Here is a 19,790-nt window from a genome sequence, read left to right on the forward strand (position 1 = left end):
AGGGGGAGGGGCAGTGTGGGAGAAAGAGAGAAAGAGAAGAGATAATCCCAAGCAGGGTCCACGCTTAGTGCAGAGCCTGACATGGGGCTTGATCCCGTGACCCTGGGGTCATGACCTGAGCCAAAATCAAGAGTTGGACACTTAGCTGACTGTACTACCCAGGCACCCCTGTCTCCCAACTTCCTAGTTTCTATTTTCACATTAAATATCTTCCCTTTTACCTGGGTGATTTTTTTTTTTCTCATTTCCATAACCATTGAGAAGTTTTTGAATAATATAAATATAACTGCACTAATACAGAAGTTCAGGGACGTACCTTGTGCATCAAGGGAAGGAGAGGAGGATTTCAAATGAAATGTGTAAAGTTGGGGAACCTGGCTGGCTAAGTCTATAGAACAACTCTTGATCTCAGGGTTGTGAGTTTAAGCCCCATGTTGAATGTAGAGTTTACTTTAAAAAAAAAAAATGTGTAAGGGTGCCTGGGTGGCTCAGTTGGTTAAGCAGCTGACACTTGATTTCAGTTCAGGTCATGATCTCACGGTTTGTGGGTTTGAGGCCAACATCGGGTTCTATGCTGTCAGCAGGGAGCTGGCTTGGGATTCTGTCTCTCTCTCTCTCTGCCCCTCCCCTGCTCTCTCTTTGTCTCTCTCTGTCAAAATAAACAAATAAATAAAAACTTTTAAAAAAATGTATAAAGTTGTGGGACTGTGGCTATAGCTTCACTGAAAAGTCAAGTGGCCAATGGTGGGTTTCACTCACGTTAGTTGTGAAGTTCCCGGTTGTATTAAAACACTCACTGACACAACCGTTCCAAAGCAAAGTCATGGATAGAAATTTACAATAGTCAGAATGGTATTGGGGACATTTTAAATAAATTTTCTAAGCAAAGAACTTGTATATAAATATAAATAATATAAATAAATGAGAACAAGTGGTATGCAACTTGGATGTAGTAAATGCCTACTCGATAGTGAAATGGGAAGACTTTCTGGTGATCCTGTTTTAATCATATAAGAGTTGGACTGTGTAACCAAATCTTTTTCTTTTTTTAATGAAATAATGTTAAGTTCTTTTTCATGGTTTTTCACCTAACAAAGGGTGCATATACTCGAATGAAAGATGGCTCCAATTGTATGCAGTGTCCACAAGGATTCTGAGCCAAGTATCCAATTATATCTCAAGAAATAATATCTTTATTGTAACATGGCCTCAGTGTTTCAGACAGTGACTCTACACTGTTACATTATGGGTTAAGCTGTATTTACATGTAACTTGACTGCAACAATAGAGGAAGATGCTTAGTTTTACAGATGGCGTTGTATAAACAGTCCTGTAAAGGTACTTGCAAATGACATTAGAGTTGGAAACTGAAAGGGTATTGTGAATACACTTACAGCTGCTATCATTTCCTTCCTCAAAGAAAGGGGCTTGGGGTGCCTGGCTGGCTCAGTTGATAGAGCATGTGACTCTCGATCTCAGGGTTGTGAGTTGAAGCCCCGTGTTGGGTATAGAGATTACTTTAAAATGACATCTTAAAAAAAAAAGTCTGTTCCTTGATATTTATGCATAATTTCTACATAATCCTTTCTCTTAAGGAATATTCTTTATCTCTTCTTATTCCTCAAGTCACCTCATTCTTGCTGATCACAGCACAAATAAAATATACTTTCACAGCATTTTAAATCGCCTCCTAACCATTGAATTAGGTGTATGTATAGAAAGATAAGTAAGTTTTTGGGGGGATGTGTGTGTTTATATGTTGGTCAAAATAAGCCAACATCTTGAGTACCTGAAATCTAGTTGAGATTTATGCATGTTAAAATATTTGATACAAATAGTCTTGGAGAGTGTCATTATAAGTAAACTGACAGCCTCACAAATTCTATGTAAGGCTTTTGTTTTGGTGAAACTTGTGTCACTCAATAACATTTGCCAGATTTTACTTTTAAAAAAATTGTAATAACGTTTCTTTGTCTTTTCCTCTGTCACCGATACAGATCCACATCCAGAGAACTGAAGGATGTGACCATATGACCTGCTCACAATGTAACACTAATTTTTGTTACCGATGTGGGGAAAGATACCGCCAGCTCCGGTTCTTTGGAGACCACACTTCAAACCTCAGTATATTTGGATGCAAATATCGCTACCTCCCAGAGAGACCTCATCTAAGGAGATTAGTGCGAGGGTCGGTCTGTGGTGAGTGTCCGGCATGATTTATAGGAATGCTTTCTGGGAAGGAAGCAGTGATAAGAGAACCCAGAGATATAGTAGCCATGGTAATTCTGAGCACCTATCAGGTATTCTGGTGGGGACTTCACCCCAAAACAGGAGGAAGATATTTTCTCTGTTTTTGAGTTTAGAATGGAAATTTAAATTTGTTAGCAGGACACAATTTATATGAGCAAACAGATTTTGTTTGAAAAACAAATTATTAATTACACTGCAGAAATGTGAAGCCATTAGTCTTTTAATTTCTGAAGCCTTATCGTAAGCCATTTGATGAGAGGGACAATGTCACCTTCATTTTCCTACTGGCAATACCTAGCAATGGGTCTTACATGTATCCTCTATTCATTCATGGAAGATGTGTAATACAATTTGTAAAAATCCTATGTTTCAGAACCCTGTACTGGAGTTTTACTGTATCTATTGGTTGATGTCACTGTATGTATTTTCTGTTGTATTAATAGCTAACAGTTAATGAAATGAGTATCAGATGCCCTCATTGTATACAAACCCAAGTTTACAAATCCAAATGCAACGTTTTTTTGTTTTGTTTTGTTTTGGATTTACCCCTTCTTTGTCCTCAGCAACACATGATCTCATACACAAATATGCAGACATAAACACAGATGCCCACTCTGGCCTGATGCCACCGACCTTGTGTGATACAATGTTCTTCTGACCTGATATTGCTTCTTCCAATAGCTCCCTACTTCTCTGGAATATATCCACTGTGAGGCTTCTTCCTCGCGTTTTCATTACCCAAAACTCCAATATTTTGGAGGGCTGGCTAGGGAATCTAACTATTTATAACAGTATTTCCATGAGCATACCAAATTGCAAATTAAGTTTTGAGATATAACCTATTTGTAAGGCTGTGTACACAGAGAGCAACCCAAAACCACAAAATCCTTGTATTTTCTGTATTACTTGTTCTTTTCTTTCCTACTTAAGTGACATTTTGTGATAAGGTTTCCTTCCTTTTTTTTTTACTCTAATCTTTATTTGACCATCATTTTGTTTTCCTTTTTGTTATTTGGTTTAATCATTCTTAAATAAGGGAAATTATTTCCTGCCCTAATGGTACAATAATATTTTGGATGCATTCTCTATGGGTCCTCTCGTTATTTACCCAGATGCCACTCCCACCCTCTTCTCAGGTCACAAAATAGCGTTCAGTTACTTAACAGCCTAGAAAATGTACAACCATTGAACATTATCATCAGAGAAATATCTTCTCTGTACAGTCTTTTCCATTTTTACTTAAAAATTCATGGTCAGCTTTCTGTAAATGGTTTTCTTTTTGGCCTACTTTCTGCTCTGTGTGCACGCATACGTGCGTGTCTGGACAGACCTGACGAAGTAGGGAGCAGCTGGCTTTCAGATAAGCTCTCCTTCCCACACCTGTTTTCCCACCGCCAGGACAGCTGCCTCTAAGTGCTGTTGGACCATAACTCCAGAGGAGGTGGTCCACACCTCTTCCATCTGCACAAAGGGCTGGAAAATGACTTACTCTATAAGTCACAAACCTAGCTTCTCCCTGCCATATAAGAGAGAAGACAGAGTATAGCAGACCCCTCCAATGTTTTATCTTTGTGGGAGGTAATCCAGTTTGCTTCCTCAGTTTGGGACTGCAGCCTCCAGATGTCCTTGGACAGAGGCAGAGAAAGGGCCTACTCTTCCCTCACAGCTGGAAGATGGGCAACATGGTTTGTATTCCACATGACCATGTGTCCAGCTATGGATCAGAAGTTCTGCTCCTGAAGAATAAAGGAGAACAAGATTTGAGGATGATTTTAGTAGCCTTTGCCATGGGGACATCTCCTTGGTGGGAGTAGGCAGCTTATTCAATGAACAGTGTGGCAAATAAAAGTGACTGAGAAAAAATACTTAATTCTCCTATCATTACGCACAAATATTCCCAAGTATTAAAGTGTATAATAGTAAACAAAATATAGGTCTTTAACTGATTTCTAGATGGCAAATAATTTATATGAACAAAAGTAATACAGCCTCCTCCAAAAATAAGTATCCAGTTTTTTGTTTGTTTGTTTGTTTTTTATAAGATGAAGTCTGGAACCAGAATTGAAAAAATGCAAGTAGCCAATAAACAATTTTAAAAATAGCCAATGCTGTGGGGCACCTGGATGGCTCAGTCAGTTAAGCATCTGACTTTGGCTCAGGTCATGATCTTGCAGTTCACGAGTTCGAGCCCTGTGTTAGGCTCTGTGCTGGTAGCTCACAGCCTGGAGCTTGCTTTAGGTTCTGTGTCTCCCCCTCTCTCTGCCCCTCCCACACTCATGCTCTCTCTGTCTCTGTCTCTCTCTCTCTCAAAAAAAAATCCAATACTGTGAGTAGTCAGAGAAATGTAAATTAAAAATATTTTTTGAAGTATAGATTAGCAAGTTTTTTTTTTGTTGTTGTTAATACTCAATGCTGGCCTTTTTTTTTTTTAAGTTTATTTATTTATTTTTGCGCGCGAGAGAGATAGAGCACATGTGAGCACACAGGGGAGGGACAGAGAAAGAGAATCCCAAGCAGCCTCCATTCTGTTGTGCTGAGACCAATTCAGAGCTCGAACCCATGAACCACGAGATCATAACCTGAGCCGAAATCAGGAGTCAGATGCTTAACTGACTGAACCACCCAGGTGCCCCTCAATGTTGGACTTCCATATTCTACTGAATGAACTAGAAATTCTGTGCAATTCTTTTACAAAGAAATGTGAAGGGCATTTTAAAATGTGGTAAATCTAGGCTGACAGTGGTTTATTTGCAGGCATATTTTAAAATTTAAAAAAGGGAACAAAAATTAAGTACACAATTTTTTTGAGAGAGAGAGAGCACACAAGGGGTGTGGGGATGGAGGGGAGAGGGAGAGGGAGAGGGAGAGGGAGAGGGAGAGGGAGAGGGAGAGGGAGAGGGAGAGGGAGAGGGAGAGAGAATCCTAAATCAGCTTCACACTCAGTGTGGAGCCTGACATGGTGCTTGATCTCAGGACACTGAGATCATGACCTGAGCTGAAATCAAGAGTCTGATGCTTAACCGACTGAGCCATCACGGTGCCCCTAAGTACGCACACATTTAAATAGGGTATGATATATGGATATAATAGAATATTATTTCAGCTATTGAGAATGTTTTTTTTAGTTTTTTTAAGTTTATTTTATTTATTTTGGGAGAGACAGCACAAGTGAGGGATAGACAGAGAGAGAAGGAGAGAGTGGGGCCAATTGCTTAATTGGATTCTGTGATTGGTGAAAAATAGAAGTAAAACACATGGCTAAACATTGTGTCAAATGGTTATCTTTTTAAATTATATATTAAAGACTGTATTTTCTGTTTGTCTGGTCATGGCTCCAAGGGCCATTCTTTACGCATAAAAAAGTTAATACTTTTTCTGACAAACTTCCAACAAATGACTGCATTATGTTTCTATTTATTTATGTAATTGGTTATTCCAAATTACTGTCCTTAACTTGTAGAGTAGTGTTGCTGGCTTATTCTTAAGTGGTAAAACCCCCTCCATTCCTTCCTCATCTCTTGCCATGTTTGCATCGTGCGGCTGTACTGCTTAAGATCAAGGTTACTATATGATGACAAGACATGAACCACTAGCCTCTTTTTTGTGTGCTAGTGCTTTCAAAGTTAGTGGAATTCCGACTGTGAACTCTGTGCCCGATTTACATGAAACTGGCACGTATTAGAATCACTGCTTAGATGTTTATTTAGAAAAAAAGTGCTGGTTGATGCCATCATTTGGCAACCTGACCAGGTTTAGCCTTCTTGTAAGTGCTTCCTTTATTTTCTCACGTTGCATTTTGTTTTCTCCATGAAACCAGTGTAGACCTTCCAATTTACTTCTTTAATTTATTTTTTACTATAGTTGACATACAATGTTACATTAGTTTCAAATGTGCAACATAGTGAATCAACTTCTCTGTACCTTATGCTGTGCTTATGTCCAATGTAGCTGCCATCTGATAGCATATACTATTACAGTGCCATTGACTGTATTTCCTATGCTGTACCTTTTCTTTCGGTGACTTAATTCATCCCGTAACAGGAAGCCTATATTGCCCTCTCCTCTTCACCCATTTTGCCCATCCTACCTCCCCCCTCCCCTCTGGTAACCATCAGGTTGTTCTCTGAATTTATTAAAAGGATTCATTTGAATAACCTTCAATATATTGTATGCTTATTGGTAATTATCTCCCAACGACATTTAAACATCCCAATTGCGGTTCAGTCTGTTAGGTGTTCATATTATTAGTTTTCTTTGGACCCGGGAAGTAAGCAAATCACGTTTTCAGACGTGGGCTTGGATGTAAGCCCTCTGTAGCACCTACTACCTCTCCATTTTGTGAGCTAATTAGGTTTTCTCCTGCCAACTCAGAATGTGTCACTCCTTTGTTGATCTTTCAGAATCTTGAAAGATGAAAATGAAAGAGATCTAAAGGGAAAGCATAAAGATGAATGGCTCTGGTAGTATAAAGTGAGCCAGTAACTTTGGAATTTTTTTTTTTTTTTTTGGTAATAAAGTTTAAATGACTTATGAGATGTTTGACTAATGCACCCAGGACTTCTGTGAAGTTACTGAATTTACATAAGTATATTTGTTCTACACCTGATACATTTACTTAGAGAAATATTGCCTTAGTTATAATGAGACTTCTTAAAAAACCACATACACGGTGGTATTAAAAAGCATTGCTGAGGGGCGCCTGGGTGGCGCAGTCGGTTAAGCGTCCGACTTCAGCCAGGTCACGATCTCACGGTCCGTGAGTTCGAGCCCCGCGTCAGGCTCTGGGCTGATGGCTCGGAGCCTGGAGCCTGTTTCCGATTCTGTGTCTCCCTCTCTCTCTGCCCCTCCCCCGTTCATGCTCTGTCTCTCTCTGTCCCAAAAATAAAATAAAAAACGTTGAAAAAAAAAAATTAAAAAAAAAAAAAAAAGCATTGCTGAAATTGTTTGATAAATTAGTTTTAAGACTCTAAATGGTTTTGCCTTTTGTTTTCCAGCTGGAAAATTATTCGTTGCACCTCTAATCCTGGTCTTGGGATTAGCACTAGGGGCCATAGCAGTTGTAATCGGTAAGAAACACTTAACATATTTGAGATAAGAATTTTCTGAGTGCTATAGAGAGAAAAGGAGTGTAGATGTAATAATAGGAGTCAGTTACTAAGTAGACATACCTGTTCCATGCTTGAGTTAGACAGGCAATCAGCATATGATTTATAGATTCAGAGGGGTGTGTTTCATATAGGATGCATTTGTGTGACACTTTTTCAGTCTATAAAGACTTTGATTCATGTAGCTTATAAAACAGTTTTAATTCCCTTTTAATACCAAAGTTAATACAACTAGTTTTTTATGAAAGAGTCCAGTGGACGAGAATGAAGATTTTCCGATTCTGAGTTTAGGTTGAAGTATTAAGGGAAAAGGTTCTGGTATAGCCTTGTGTGTTTGGTTTGCTCTAGTACAAACCAAAGGGTACACTGGGTAAAAAAGATACCTTCAGTGTGTATAGAAACATATACCCAACGTATACTTCAGCACTGACAAATAGAAAATATATGAGTGATTTATATAGTCTTATTCATACAAATATTTGGAAATACGTGTTTTAAAGCAGTGGTTCTCAGAGTCTAGCATGCTTTAGAATAACCTCGAGGGCTAGTTAAAACACAGGTTGCTGGTTTCTGTACTGAGTTTCTGATTCAATATGGGGGCAGGGCCCATGGGTTTCTAGTTCTCAGAAGTTCCCAGTGATGCTGATGCTGCCAGTCCAGAGACCACATTTTGAGAACCATTGCTTTAGGGAATTAAAAAATATATATATTTATTTTTAAGAGGGGGGGGGGAGTGGGGGAGGGGCAGAGAGAGAGGGAGACACCGATTCTGAAGCAGGCTCCGAGCTGTCAGCACAGAGCCCGATGTGCAACTCAGACTCACAGACCATGAGATCATGACCTGATCTGAAGTCGGACCCTTAACTGACTGAGCCACCCAGGCGCCTCTAGAGAATTTTAAATTAGACACCATAGGGGCGCCTGGGTGGCTCAGTCAATTAAGCATACGACTTCGGCTCAGGTCATGATCTCATGGTCTATGAGTTCGAGCCTTGCATCCGGCTCTGTGCTGACAGCTCAGAGCCTGGATCCTGCTTCAGATTCTGTGTCTCTCTCTCTCTCTGTCCCTCTGTCCACCAAACCCTCCCCACACTCTATCTCTCTCTGTCTCTGAAAAATGAATAAGCCTTAAAAAAAAATTAAAACTAAATTAGACACTGTAAATAAAGATGGCTTTGATAACATAGTAGATGGGATTGCTTTTCTAAGTAAAATTAATTTTCATATGTAAAGTTCTATTTAGCAAGTAATTTACATGTACAGGACACGTAGAATTTTAAAGTAACTGACAGTTAAGCTCTTATGATTTATGAAGGACTTTATGAACTAGATAAAAATAATTAGATGTTATTATTTGCATTTTATAGTTAAGAAAGTCAGGCTTACTAGGAGCTCCTATGTGGTGAACTGGGAATCAAACCTGGCATTTGGCTCTACAGTCCATGTTCTTAAGTAATACGTTATCCTGCCTGAAACTGAAGTGTGATATCAGAGTGCAAATGATATGACTGGAAGACAAACCTGAGATTGAATATTTTGATAGAAAACATGATTCCATATTCAAACTGGTGTCACAGAGGTTGTTAAAAGGGAGAGAAAACTGTACAAAAATAATAAAGAATGAAATCTTATAAAAGTAACTACATTTTATTGCATAGGTGTCTCCCCTCTTTCATCTGCATGCATTGCTAAATAATAATTTTTTGTAAATGACTGCAAAATGAAAAATTGAAAGTGGAAAAATTTCAAATATATACACCTAATACCTTTCCTCCTAACTAGCTTTAATCTTTTTTGTTTTTTAATCCTTAGGTTTATTTGTATTTCCTATCTATTGCCTTTGTAAAAAACAGAGAAAACGATCACGGACAGGAATGCACTGGTAAAATGCAGAATGATTTCCTGTAACTAAGCCGGTCTGGGTAGGAGCCACACAGAATGGCACACCGTCTGAGAGTCACGTCTTGAAAAACACTGCGTCCAGTCTCCCTGTGGTTCTCTGCAGGCCACAATGCCTCTAGCTCCGGTGCGCTCCCTACATGGTATCCTGTCCTTTCCTTATACAGTTTGCTGCTGTTAAAAAATGGTCACTTTCATAGACTATAAATATCTGTAACATAACTCTGACATTCTTACTGGTTCTTGGAAGAAAATATTTTAATTAAGAGCCAGTTATCCTCAGAATTATCTGAGCATGCCTCTCCCGAGCACTGTTTGGACTGTCTTTGTACCTAACCCCCCTTCCAGGCCCTCTTCTGAGACTTGGTGTGAATAGCGGAAGTCATCCCACCTGTACCAATAAGCAAGGCCACTTTTCAGAAGATAAAGGCCGGCCATATGTACCTGTTTTTATCTGTGGCCCAAGCAATGTAATTCCTTCATCCTTCCGATGCTATAATTGTTAAAAATCTCAATGCCCAAAAGGGAACAAATGAAACGAAATTAATGAGAAGAATCATGGGTTGCTGAAGTGTATATGTGCAGGGGTGTGAATGTGTGTGTATAGTAAGTATCTGTATTAAAACTAGGTTCAGTTACCTTGTACTTGTCAAGTTCCATGCCTCTACACTATTTTTCCACATTTTCATAGACATACTTAAAGATAATCGTTCCTTTGTGGGCATATTTTGATAATGTACTGAATTAAAGTCAATGTAGACAACAGGCTACTTGGATGTTGACCCTTTCTATTCCTTGCTCTCTTTGTCTCACACACATGCACACACGCCAGAAATTTGTGCAATGTCACCTCAAGGATCATCAAACTTTATTAACTGACAAAACTGATAGGCTGCTTTTAGGAAATTCTCAAGACCAGAATGTTTAGTCTCTTCAGATTTCTTATATTTTGGCATAGATGTTTTATTAAATGAACGAATCCTTCAGAGGGGATTAGTTAATTTAAATAACAAGTTTGCTGTAGTGAGAACTGCTTAAGCCTTTAAACAAATTGTTATTCTGCTAGTTTTTTAATCAACTGGTAATGACAGATAATTCTGCTTTAGGTCAAGTTCTGATAGTATTGGAAACCCCACCCTCTTACCTCTTTTCTCTTTCTCTCTCTCTCTTTTTTGTTTGTCCCCAAGATTTTCATTAAAAAAAAAGTACTAGTTTTGAAGCGTTTTTCTTATGTTTACTGCTCAAGTGCATACTAATGTGCTGATGTCTTCTTATGGATAGGGTAATTTGAAAACACAAATTTTTGTGATTATGGATGGGTTTATCTAAAATAGAAACAACTTTTGGAGAAGGAAACAAAAAAAAATGAAGGAAATATTTTCAGCAAGTTTTACCAAGCTGAGAAGTCTTTAAAAATAAGAAAAAGACACATAGCTAAACAATGTTATTCCTTTGTTTTTATCATGAAAGTTCATTAGCAGAATGGAAGTAAAGATCCCTAAGAAGCCTGAAGTTTCCCCTTGTCTCCAGATCCTTAAAATTAGATATCTGCATAGATGTAGCATTTGTCAGAAGCCTTACCTGAATTGTAATAAATTCTGTGATAAAACATGCATTAACATGGATAGTTGGTCTTGTTGGGCTCTAACAAATATAAGAACATTTATCATTTTTATTGGGCCTAAAAAGTCCATGATAGTGAAGTTTACTTGCATGAATAATGAGCTAGCATGCTTCCATTCCTTCTGAAGAACACTCAGAATAGCTACAGTGAAGCTTCTGGACTAGTCTCTATTCAGTTAGAAGAAGGTGTGCCATTTGTGATTCTACAATGGTGTATTTCTAAAGCATAACATGGTGCAAGAAAAAGTGATGCTTTAGTTTCACAAATTCACCTTTCCATTCATCCATCCATCCAATGGATATTTTTGAGTGCCTATTCTATGTGCTCTAGTCTTAAAACAAGAGAATGAAAATTTCTAGCCTACATCGATGTAATTCTGTCATAAAAGTGCTTAATTTTTGTAAATTCATTTTTTTCTGGACTTAGTTGTTAGTTTGACAATATGTGAATGTGATGAATTTTAAATCTAGTGGATAATATGTTTATGTATGATATGTGTATGTATATATACATTTAAATATACATACATATATAATATTTCCATAGCTGCATATAAATACAGTTGCCACATACATATATACCAACTGGCTAAATAATATACTCTTTGGTCTTAGATAATCTATTTTCTTAGGTTATTGTGTCTCTTGTCTTTGGCCTACTCAGGGATTTTTATTCCTTCCTTTGAATAACTTATCTTTTGGAGGTATCTTTATCTTATTTAGAAATGTTCCGATTTTCCAATTACAAAGCAGTGTCTGTTATCAGTGAAAGCTCTTTCATCAATGCTTGAGATACTGTACACAGTGTTGCACAGGATTTTCATTTTTCTATTGCATAGATTTTTTTAAAAATTAATGTATGTAGTTTTCTCTTTCACAGTTGGTATATATTAGGTCTTTCCCTGATAGTGACTTAACGTAATAATTTGTGATTTTTTTTTTACTAAGTATCATCAAGATCTTAAAAAGAGAGAAGAAAGCAAAAAGATTATTTATATGTTAGTGCCAACATTGAAAGTAAAACAATAGTAGTAACTTTGGGGATAAATTTGAAAAGCTACTTTAGAAAAAGAAGCGTACACATAAAATAAATATCTTTCTATCCAAAGCTTGTCATTTTTTATTGTAAATGTAATATATACTCCTTTAAAAGAATCAAACCATATAGAATTATAAAATGCAAATTCACCTGCTCTACCCCATCCCTTATTTTCTAGGGGTGACCACTGTTAATGTTTTGATATGTGTCCTTCCAGAAACTTTCTGCAAATATTCTAGTGTGTTTGTAGATGTCCTTGTATATTAGTTTTATATAAATAGAACAGTATTCTTAATGTTCTGTGATTATTTTTCATTTTATTGTATATTGGTAGACACCTTTCCATAAGTGTTTAAATAGATTTACCTCATTCTTTTGTAAATTACTACATATTACATTGTGGGACTATCCTTAATTAGTCCCTATTAAATGGACATCGAGATTGTTTTTACTTCTCTATTACAAAGCATCAGTGAAGATCTTTTACATATATTTTTATCACTTAATGTACACATTTCCATGATTTTTAAAATTTGTTTTTTATAAGATATTTGTAATAAAATTTTAACGTGTTTTTGGTGAATGAGATCATAGAGATACTATATTTGAGATCTTTTTCTTGAAGAAAAAGAATGATTATGTAGGAGTGCATAAGTTTTAAAGAAAAGCATCTTTTTGCAGGATAATTCCCTCCATGCTTGATTAACCAAATAAATATGTGGCCAAAACTTATAAAGGAAAATTCATCTTATTCCAATAAAAACTGCAACAAGATGTCTGTAAAATAATGTGAGAAAGCTACATTGATATTTGGATTGCCTGGTTTTAAAATTTAAGATTTTTAAAGGAAATAGCTAAACTCTTCATCTTTGTCACATTTTGTTAAAACACTATCCATGTTCATGCATGTTGCACCACAAAGGAACTTAATTATGCCATTGTGAAAAATAGGAAGCAGCGTGTTGGCAATTATGAATGACCACAATTATCCATAAAAAATAAATTTAACTATCTGTAAGGTTTGTAGATTGTTAGAATGCTTATAAATTTGGAACAACACGAAACATCCATTTTACAATGAATCCCAGAAGTCTCCTAAAACCTTTTGTATGTGGAGCTAAAAAGGAGAGGAGTCAGACCTTTTGGTACAAGCAACAGCCTGTGGCCACCACCTTGATTTTCTGATAGGTGCTATTTATCCTAAAAGTAGAACAGACAAAAACAATCAAAGATAATCAGATCACAACCTGTTACCTTTCATTGTGCTTTCTCTGCTGTGGGATCAGGAATCAGTGGTGCCTATCCTGTGCCGCCCAATCTTTTGAGTCCCAAGACCACACCTGAGCCTTTATCATTCAATCCAACACCCAAATGGCTCCTGGCGCCCCTAAGATACCATCAGACCACTGTAATCTCGTTCAGTCTCCCGTGACTCTCTCCAACCTCATTTTTCTCCACGCCTTCACTGCAAAGGAGGAGGAGAAACAGGAGGGCTGCAAAGCTCACTCTGGTATCAGCATTCCTTCCTGATCTTTGTCTAATTAAAGTGCATCTGCCAAGACATTGATCCAGCTTCTCCCTTGTTAAACATTGCAGTTGTTTTTAATAGTAGACTTTGTGCTGCCTGTTAAATTTATAATTCTAGAAAGAGCTAGTAGACTAAATAAGATTAATTGGTATGCTTCATTAAGTACAAAATTTTTTTACACATCATGCCAACTGCCATTTTGTTTTTTAATTGTATTAGCAAGCTGCAAATATGCCTTAATGTGAGTCTTCACATTGGATTGCATGCTTATCTCTTCATATTTGTAGCTGAAATCTATCCCAACCACTGAAAGTATTTTTTCTTGTGGTCAGCCTTATTGTTTTGTGTTAATGTCTATTATAAACATAGCCTTAAAATTCAATAATGCACTTTAAAATACGTGTGCCATTTAAGTAATTCGACAGAATTAAAGAAAGGGTTGCATATATTTTGATGGAGACAGTAGAATAACAGCGTCAGTAAATGTATGTCACCTCTTTAAATTTGGGGGTGGAAATCAGAGCTGAAATTTTTAAACAAGTAAAAAACATACCTGTAAAAAAATTTAACTGAGTTTCTGAAATTATAGTAGTTCTAAAAACTGACACCAGGAGCTCAAATATAGCAAGTAATTAGTAAGTGTTACCTACTAACCTAGCTGGAATATTTGTTTAAAATATTAAGTTAGTTTCTGCCACATTTTAACTGCATTTTCATTTTTCATGAAATCTATAAGAGAAATTCCACTGACCAGAACATAGTAAATCAAAACTATCCCCAATAGTCAGCTCGAGCATTTTTTTAAATTCTTATACCTTAAGTACGATCTTTTCTTCCTCCTGTGGAAAATAAGTTGCAAAACCCCATTTTTAATATGTACACCTATAATTATGTAATAAAACTGAAATAACTTTAGAGAAGCATTAATATATGATCTGAACAAAATCAGAGTTCCAAAAATTGGGAAGTATTCAGGATTGTGAAGTGCTATCTTTTCAATGCAAACCAATGATACAGATCTTTAAAAGAAGAAATGCAGTGGATCTCCTTCGTAACTCTGGTTTTGCAGGGCTAATACTCATTTCAGAGCCAGCTGTGATGTGGGACTTGTACTGTATATCACTGTTGTGAGAGTAGTACTTTAGCTGACTTTATCCAAATCCAAGAAGCAGAGAGTCACATAGTGTGAGACTTATAATTGTTGTTTGGAGCATTAGCTGAAGCCTTCATGTATCACATACGTTATAGATCCCATATATAGTGCCAATTTTAGAAGCTTGTAATTATGTGTATCATGAACTATATATATATATATATATATATTTTTTTTTTTTGCTAAAACAATGACTGTTTTGAGAATAACAATATGACTTAAAAGGCAAAAAAAAAAAAATACACAAAGTATTGCCACTGCCTCTTTTTTTTTTTTTTTTTTGGCCACTTTCTTTTAGCTATAAAAGAAATTTCATTAGTTATATTTAACTCTGCATCACTTACATTATACAAACTTATTGGCATAGAAAATACTTTTGTTTTCCAAGTTTATCCCACCTTTTTGTCACTCTGTCTTATCATTAATATTAAATGATATTCTTCCCTGGTTTTGAAGTGATGCTCATGTCTTTCGACATCAAGTTTCTGTTTTCTTTAGATTTCCTCGTTATGTTGCCTTTTCCCTCTTCTGTCCCCTACCCATCTTTGCTAGCCGTGAGATAAATTCTGTCTCATCATTAACTCTTTTGACTAATGAAATGAAATTCAGATATTGAAAGGACTCCATAATTTGGCTCTGGTAGTGAACATAATTTACCTTGGCTTACTTTGTAAATTGAAATGTATGAAGAGAACCTGGAACACTGACCCTCTTCTTGATAGGAGTTGGAGAAACCCTGCCCAGCCTCTCTGACAAGAAATAAAATGAACAAGAAGATGTCAGTTGGATCAGAGAGCCTAATAATACTCTAAAGCCAAGCTTCAGAAATTGCTTCATGAATATTGTAAAGTCAATGTTGTGTTTGCATATTAGCTGGACAGAAAGCATGTGTGGTTATTCATCCAACCTGACCCCAAATGGCCAGATGTCTGGTTTGCGGTCCGTGTCGACAAAAAGTCCTACAGCTTGGACTTGGGGCTGGATTTATGTAGTGTAGCATTTGTATATAAGATCTGATGATGGATTCATACTCTGTGAACATTATTAGACATTTCGATACTATAAAATAGATAACATTGAATGTAACTCATACTAGCCTTCTTCTAGAGAAGCCATTTGTCATTTGCAAACGCTCAACATTTTCAGTGATATGATTTAGGTATAAGTAACACTCAAGATATATTTAGCATAGGTCTAGTATATGATGAAAAAGTCCAAGGGAGAGTCAAACTTGGGTGTTAAAGGGCCCAAGAAATGGCTGAAAGAATGTCATTTCAGATTTTTCCTTATAGCTGACAAACTGTGCTGTTGGTCATCTGTTCCCTGCAAAGTTGTTAGGTGTTCACCTCATGCCCCAGGTGGTGAAATAGTTTCAATAATCCAGTCAGATTCTTAAAAATAGTATTTTTCATTGAAATGTTACTTCCTCTCTTTACAAATATACTTTTACTGCTTCTTTCAGGTAAATACTATCTAAACATTTTACATAATATATTTGAATACTTTTAGTTTATAGAAAATTAGCATGCTTTGTAAAGAAAATTCTAGATAAAGTGTCATGAGTTTTTATCAGCTGACTATACACCCTTTTTCTAAGGCCCTTTAGCTTCCAGTTCCATATGCCAATAGCTTAGTTTTGTTATATGATCATTTTCATTGTAATGAAAATTCTGTATATGGTATTGAAAAGAAGAGACCAACCTTATATTTCTTATGACACCTAGAACAGTAATTGGTTTATATATACACATTTCCATTTACCTTGATAAGAACAACCTATTACAGATTTTTAATGTAAAAATTAATTGACAATCTTGTTGCTTATGAAAGCAACTATTAATAAGTAGTAAATTCTGAGAGATCACAGAAATAATTTTGTATAGATGGAACACAAAAATGGTGGCATTAAAATGTTGTTATGTTAACACATTATTAAGAAGCCACAACAGTTAGTTGTTTTGTTTCTACTTTAAAATTGGGCATAAGATACATTCATGAAACACGTATTTAAAGATGTATGCTTATTGACAAACTATGGGACAATTAAATTATTCACCTCTTTTTTCAAAAAGTGTAAAATGCCAAAAAGAAATAATTTTAATGTTTAATCTGTTGTTACTATATATTCAGAAATTGCAGTTCTAAGGAATAATTGTCATGTCCTATATGAATTATCAGAATATATCCCATTTTAATTACATTCTCATGAACAATAGCAAAGGAGAAGAAATTTCTTAATTTTAAAATGAATGACTCTCATTTGTTTGTACTTTATCTTGTCCATCATTTCATTATACTGTATATCTTTTTTCTGTAAAATTTGTAGCCAATCTCCAAGGAACATAAATTATAATATTTCTCAAGTTTAAAATGAGCCTAGCTAAGAAGATATTTTCAATGGTATTGGAAAATATTTATGTGATTTTATTTTTTAACTTTTTTTACATTTCATTAGTCATACTATTAACTTTGGTATTCATAAAACTATGTGGAGGTAACTATTTTGAATATATTTTGAAAAAGAAGCAGTAGAAATAAAATGAGAAAATAGACAATATTAATATTATATAGAAATCCCTGAAAGAAAATTGGAAAGGAAAAAAAACTCCGTTGAGATGAAAATGTTGGGAAATAAGTATTCAAAGACCTTAATTTCTTACATTGCTCGAGTAATCAATTTATTTCCAAATGATTGTCTCATGCTGTTGGTTCCATGAATTGTGCTTCTAGTATAATATATAATTTCCCCTACCATTTTAGTGTTTATACATTAATTACTGAAAAGAAAGGAAGGAATTGGTTAATAAAAGCGAGGAAAACTGGGTTTATTCCCGTTTTCCAATAGCACTAATGTGTACTTCTTTAACCTTCCATATGGTGCTTTGTGTGATGAGAGTATATAACATTTATATATGTTATTAGTGCCTTATTTTTTTCACTTGACTTTATTTCTTACCTAAAGAGCCATATATTTTTTGTGAGTGTTCCTTGGTCCCTGTATTTAAAGTGCTGATGACACAGTGTATCTTTAGTGGTGTATATAGGCTGCATTTGCTTAACCCACTGTATTATCTCTAGAACAGCAGGTTAGCCAATGTATTTTTCTTAAATTCAGTGTGTATTTTTAAGCTAAGGTAGAAAAAAAGGATATTGAATGTCATAAGTTGAAGCCATTATTATTGAAATGTACTTTTAAGCTGCAAAAAAGAATGCTGGTTATTAAAATTTAAAATGAAAGTCGGAATGACCGTCAATCTTTAGAGCTCCAATTAGGACAAAATTACTTAACAAAAAGCATTGAAAGTAAAAGTAAATATATGGAACTTCAGGAATTTGATCAGTTTCCTACAACCTGTCTTTGACAATGTGTTATTTGTAATCTACTTCCGCGCATGTTTGCTATTTACATGTAATTATTCATTCACAGTGGGCTTTATCGATATCAAGATATTTTGTGTAATGTTATTTTGCTCTTCCTGGTCTTTGCCTTTGTGTTAGCTTTATACAAAAATCTCGTTTTGTTGTATTCTTTATGTACCATAGTATATAATTCAGCTTTTCCTGATGAATGTATGACAAATAATTAAAATAAATCGTGCTTAGAAAAGACAGACACAGGTTGTATATGAAAATACGTGTACATATTTGACAAAGAAAAAAAAAGAAGAAAAGAATCTTCCTGCCAACAGATATGTCCTGCTGGACAGGACATAGAAACTAACAGATTTTTTTTTAAGCAGTAAAATTTAAAAATCTATTACCTCAAGAATTTTCAGTAGATACGTGTCAGTGTATGGCCCCTTGTTGCAAATTCAATCTCACTTGCTGCTGGCAGTAAAAACAACCCAAGTGGCAGGTCACACAAAGTGTAGGGGCAAATCTTTCAGAAGACAGATACCTTGTGATATTCTGGAGTCTGACTTTGGACTTTTGGTAATGTCCCTATGGCCTTTTGTGGTGGTTTGGCTTTCTTTTTCATTGGTTTTGGTTGGTTGTATTAGAATGGAAGGGTAATCTTAATTATGAGATGAGATCTCATGGAAGGATATAATGACACTTACTCTACTTGGATGAAAACTGTGTTGGGAATCAACTATTTTTATTGTCACTATACGAGCGGTTGTATGGATTCCTGTGGAGTGCTGTTTACTCGCATGATGTGTGCAATACATCATGCAACATCATCTAGTAATGCCTAATAAAAGTTTTCAAAAGAGAAGACTCTTGTCTTTTTTTTTTTTTTTCAGTACATTTGGAATTTAAAGAAATTAAAAGGTAAAATTTGACAGTGGCCAAATTACATGAACATAAGTAAATTTAGAAAGATGTGCTGAAGTCATTTCTGCAGTAGATTCTAAGACTAGAAAAACAGGAATGAACAGAAACTCATGGGTATGCTTTTTGGAAAGCGGACTGTGTCGTGTTGCTATGGCATGTTTTGAGGAAAGCTCACAGAAAACCAAAGGTCAGTCTGAGCATTCTGCATGAGACGTGTATCTGCAAGCACACAGTATAATGCCAGTTACTTTCTCTCTGACTTATTCATTCATTGAAAATCCATTCAGTATTATTTATTCAGCTAATTATTTTTTTAGTAAATATGTATTGAGTCCCCTGCTGTGGTATAAAAATATACTGCACATGCATTTAGGAGAAGGCAAGGCTCTAACACTGGTCTAGTAGAGGAAGTGCCAGGCAAAGGTTTCTTTTTTTTTTTTTTTTTTAATTTTTTTTTTTTTAACGTTTATTTACTTTTGAGACAGAGAGAGACAGAGCATGAATGGGGGAGGGTCAGAGAGAGAGGGAGACACAGAACCTGAAACAGGCTCCAGGCTCTGAGCTGTCAGCACAGAGCCCGACGCGGGGCCCGAACTCACGGACCGCGAGATCATGACCTGAGCCAAAGTCAGACACCTAACTGACTGAGCCACCCAGGTGCCCCAAGGCAAAGGTTTCAACAATGGATTCCTATCCCGAATTCTCTGACTAATTTGGTTTGTGATATTAGGTTAGCCACATATCTTCCCAGACTTCAGGCTAAATAAGGAGTGCATGCCAATCTCTAAGGTCTCTTTCAGCAATTAAATTTAGATCTATGCAACCTGTTTTAAAGTTTGTTCAAATCACTCAGTTCCAGCATTTCTCCAACTCAGAATGGCCATGCCAGGCTTCTCTGCCTTCACACAGGATAGT

The 19,790-nt window shown here is 36.0% G+C and overlaps 1 protein-coding gene across 2 annotated transcripts in view; it reads left to right on the top strand.

Moving 5' to 3' along the window:
* The window catches only part of RNF217 (ring finger protein 217), a 132,019-nt gene extending 114,138 nt beyond the window's left edge, over positions 1 to 17,881 (top strand). For both annotated transcript variants that reach the window (XM_060616561.3, XM_060616562.3), the window contains 3 exons: positions 1,998 to 2,199; positions 7,245 to 7,316; positions 9,168 to 17,881. In XM_060616561.3, coding sequence (XP_060472544.1) covers positions 1,998 to 2,199; positions 7,245 to 7,316; positions 9,168 to 9,241 — 348 coding nt within the window. In that variant the 3' untranslated portion in view covers positions 9,242 to 17,881. The remainder of the gene's footprint in view (positions 1 to 1,997; positions 2,200 to 7,244; positions 7,317 to 9,167) is intronic.
* The last annotated feature ends 1,909 nt before the right edge of the window (positions 17,882 to 19,790 follow it).

The sequence above is a fragment of the Panthera onca genome, chromosome B2 (genome assembly GCF_046562875.1).
Source record: "Panthera onca isolate mPanOnc1 chromosome B2, mPanOnc1 haplotype 2, whole genome shotgun sequence".
Taxonomy (NCBI): domain Eukaryota; kingdom Metazoa; phylum Chordata; class Mammalia; order Carnivora; family Felidae; genus Panthera; species Panthera onca.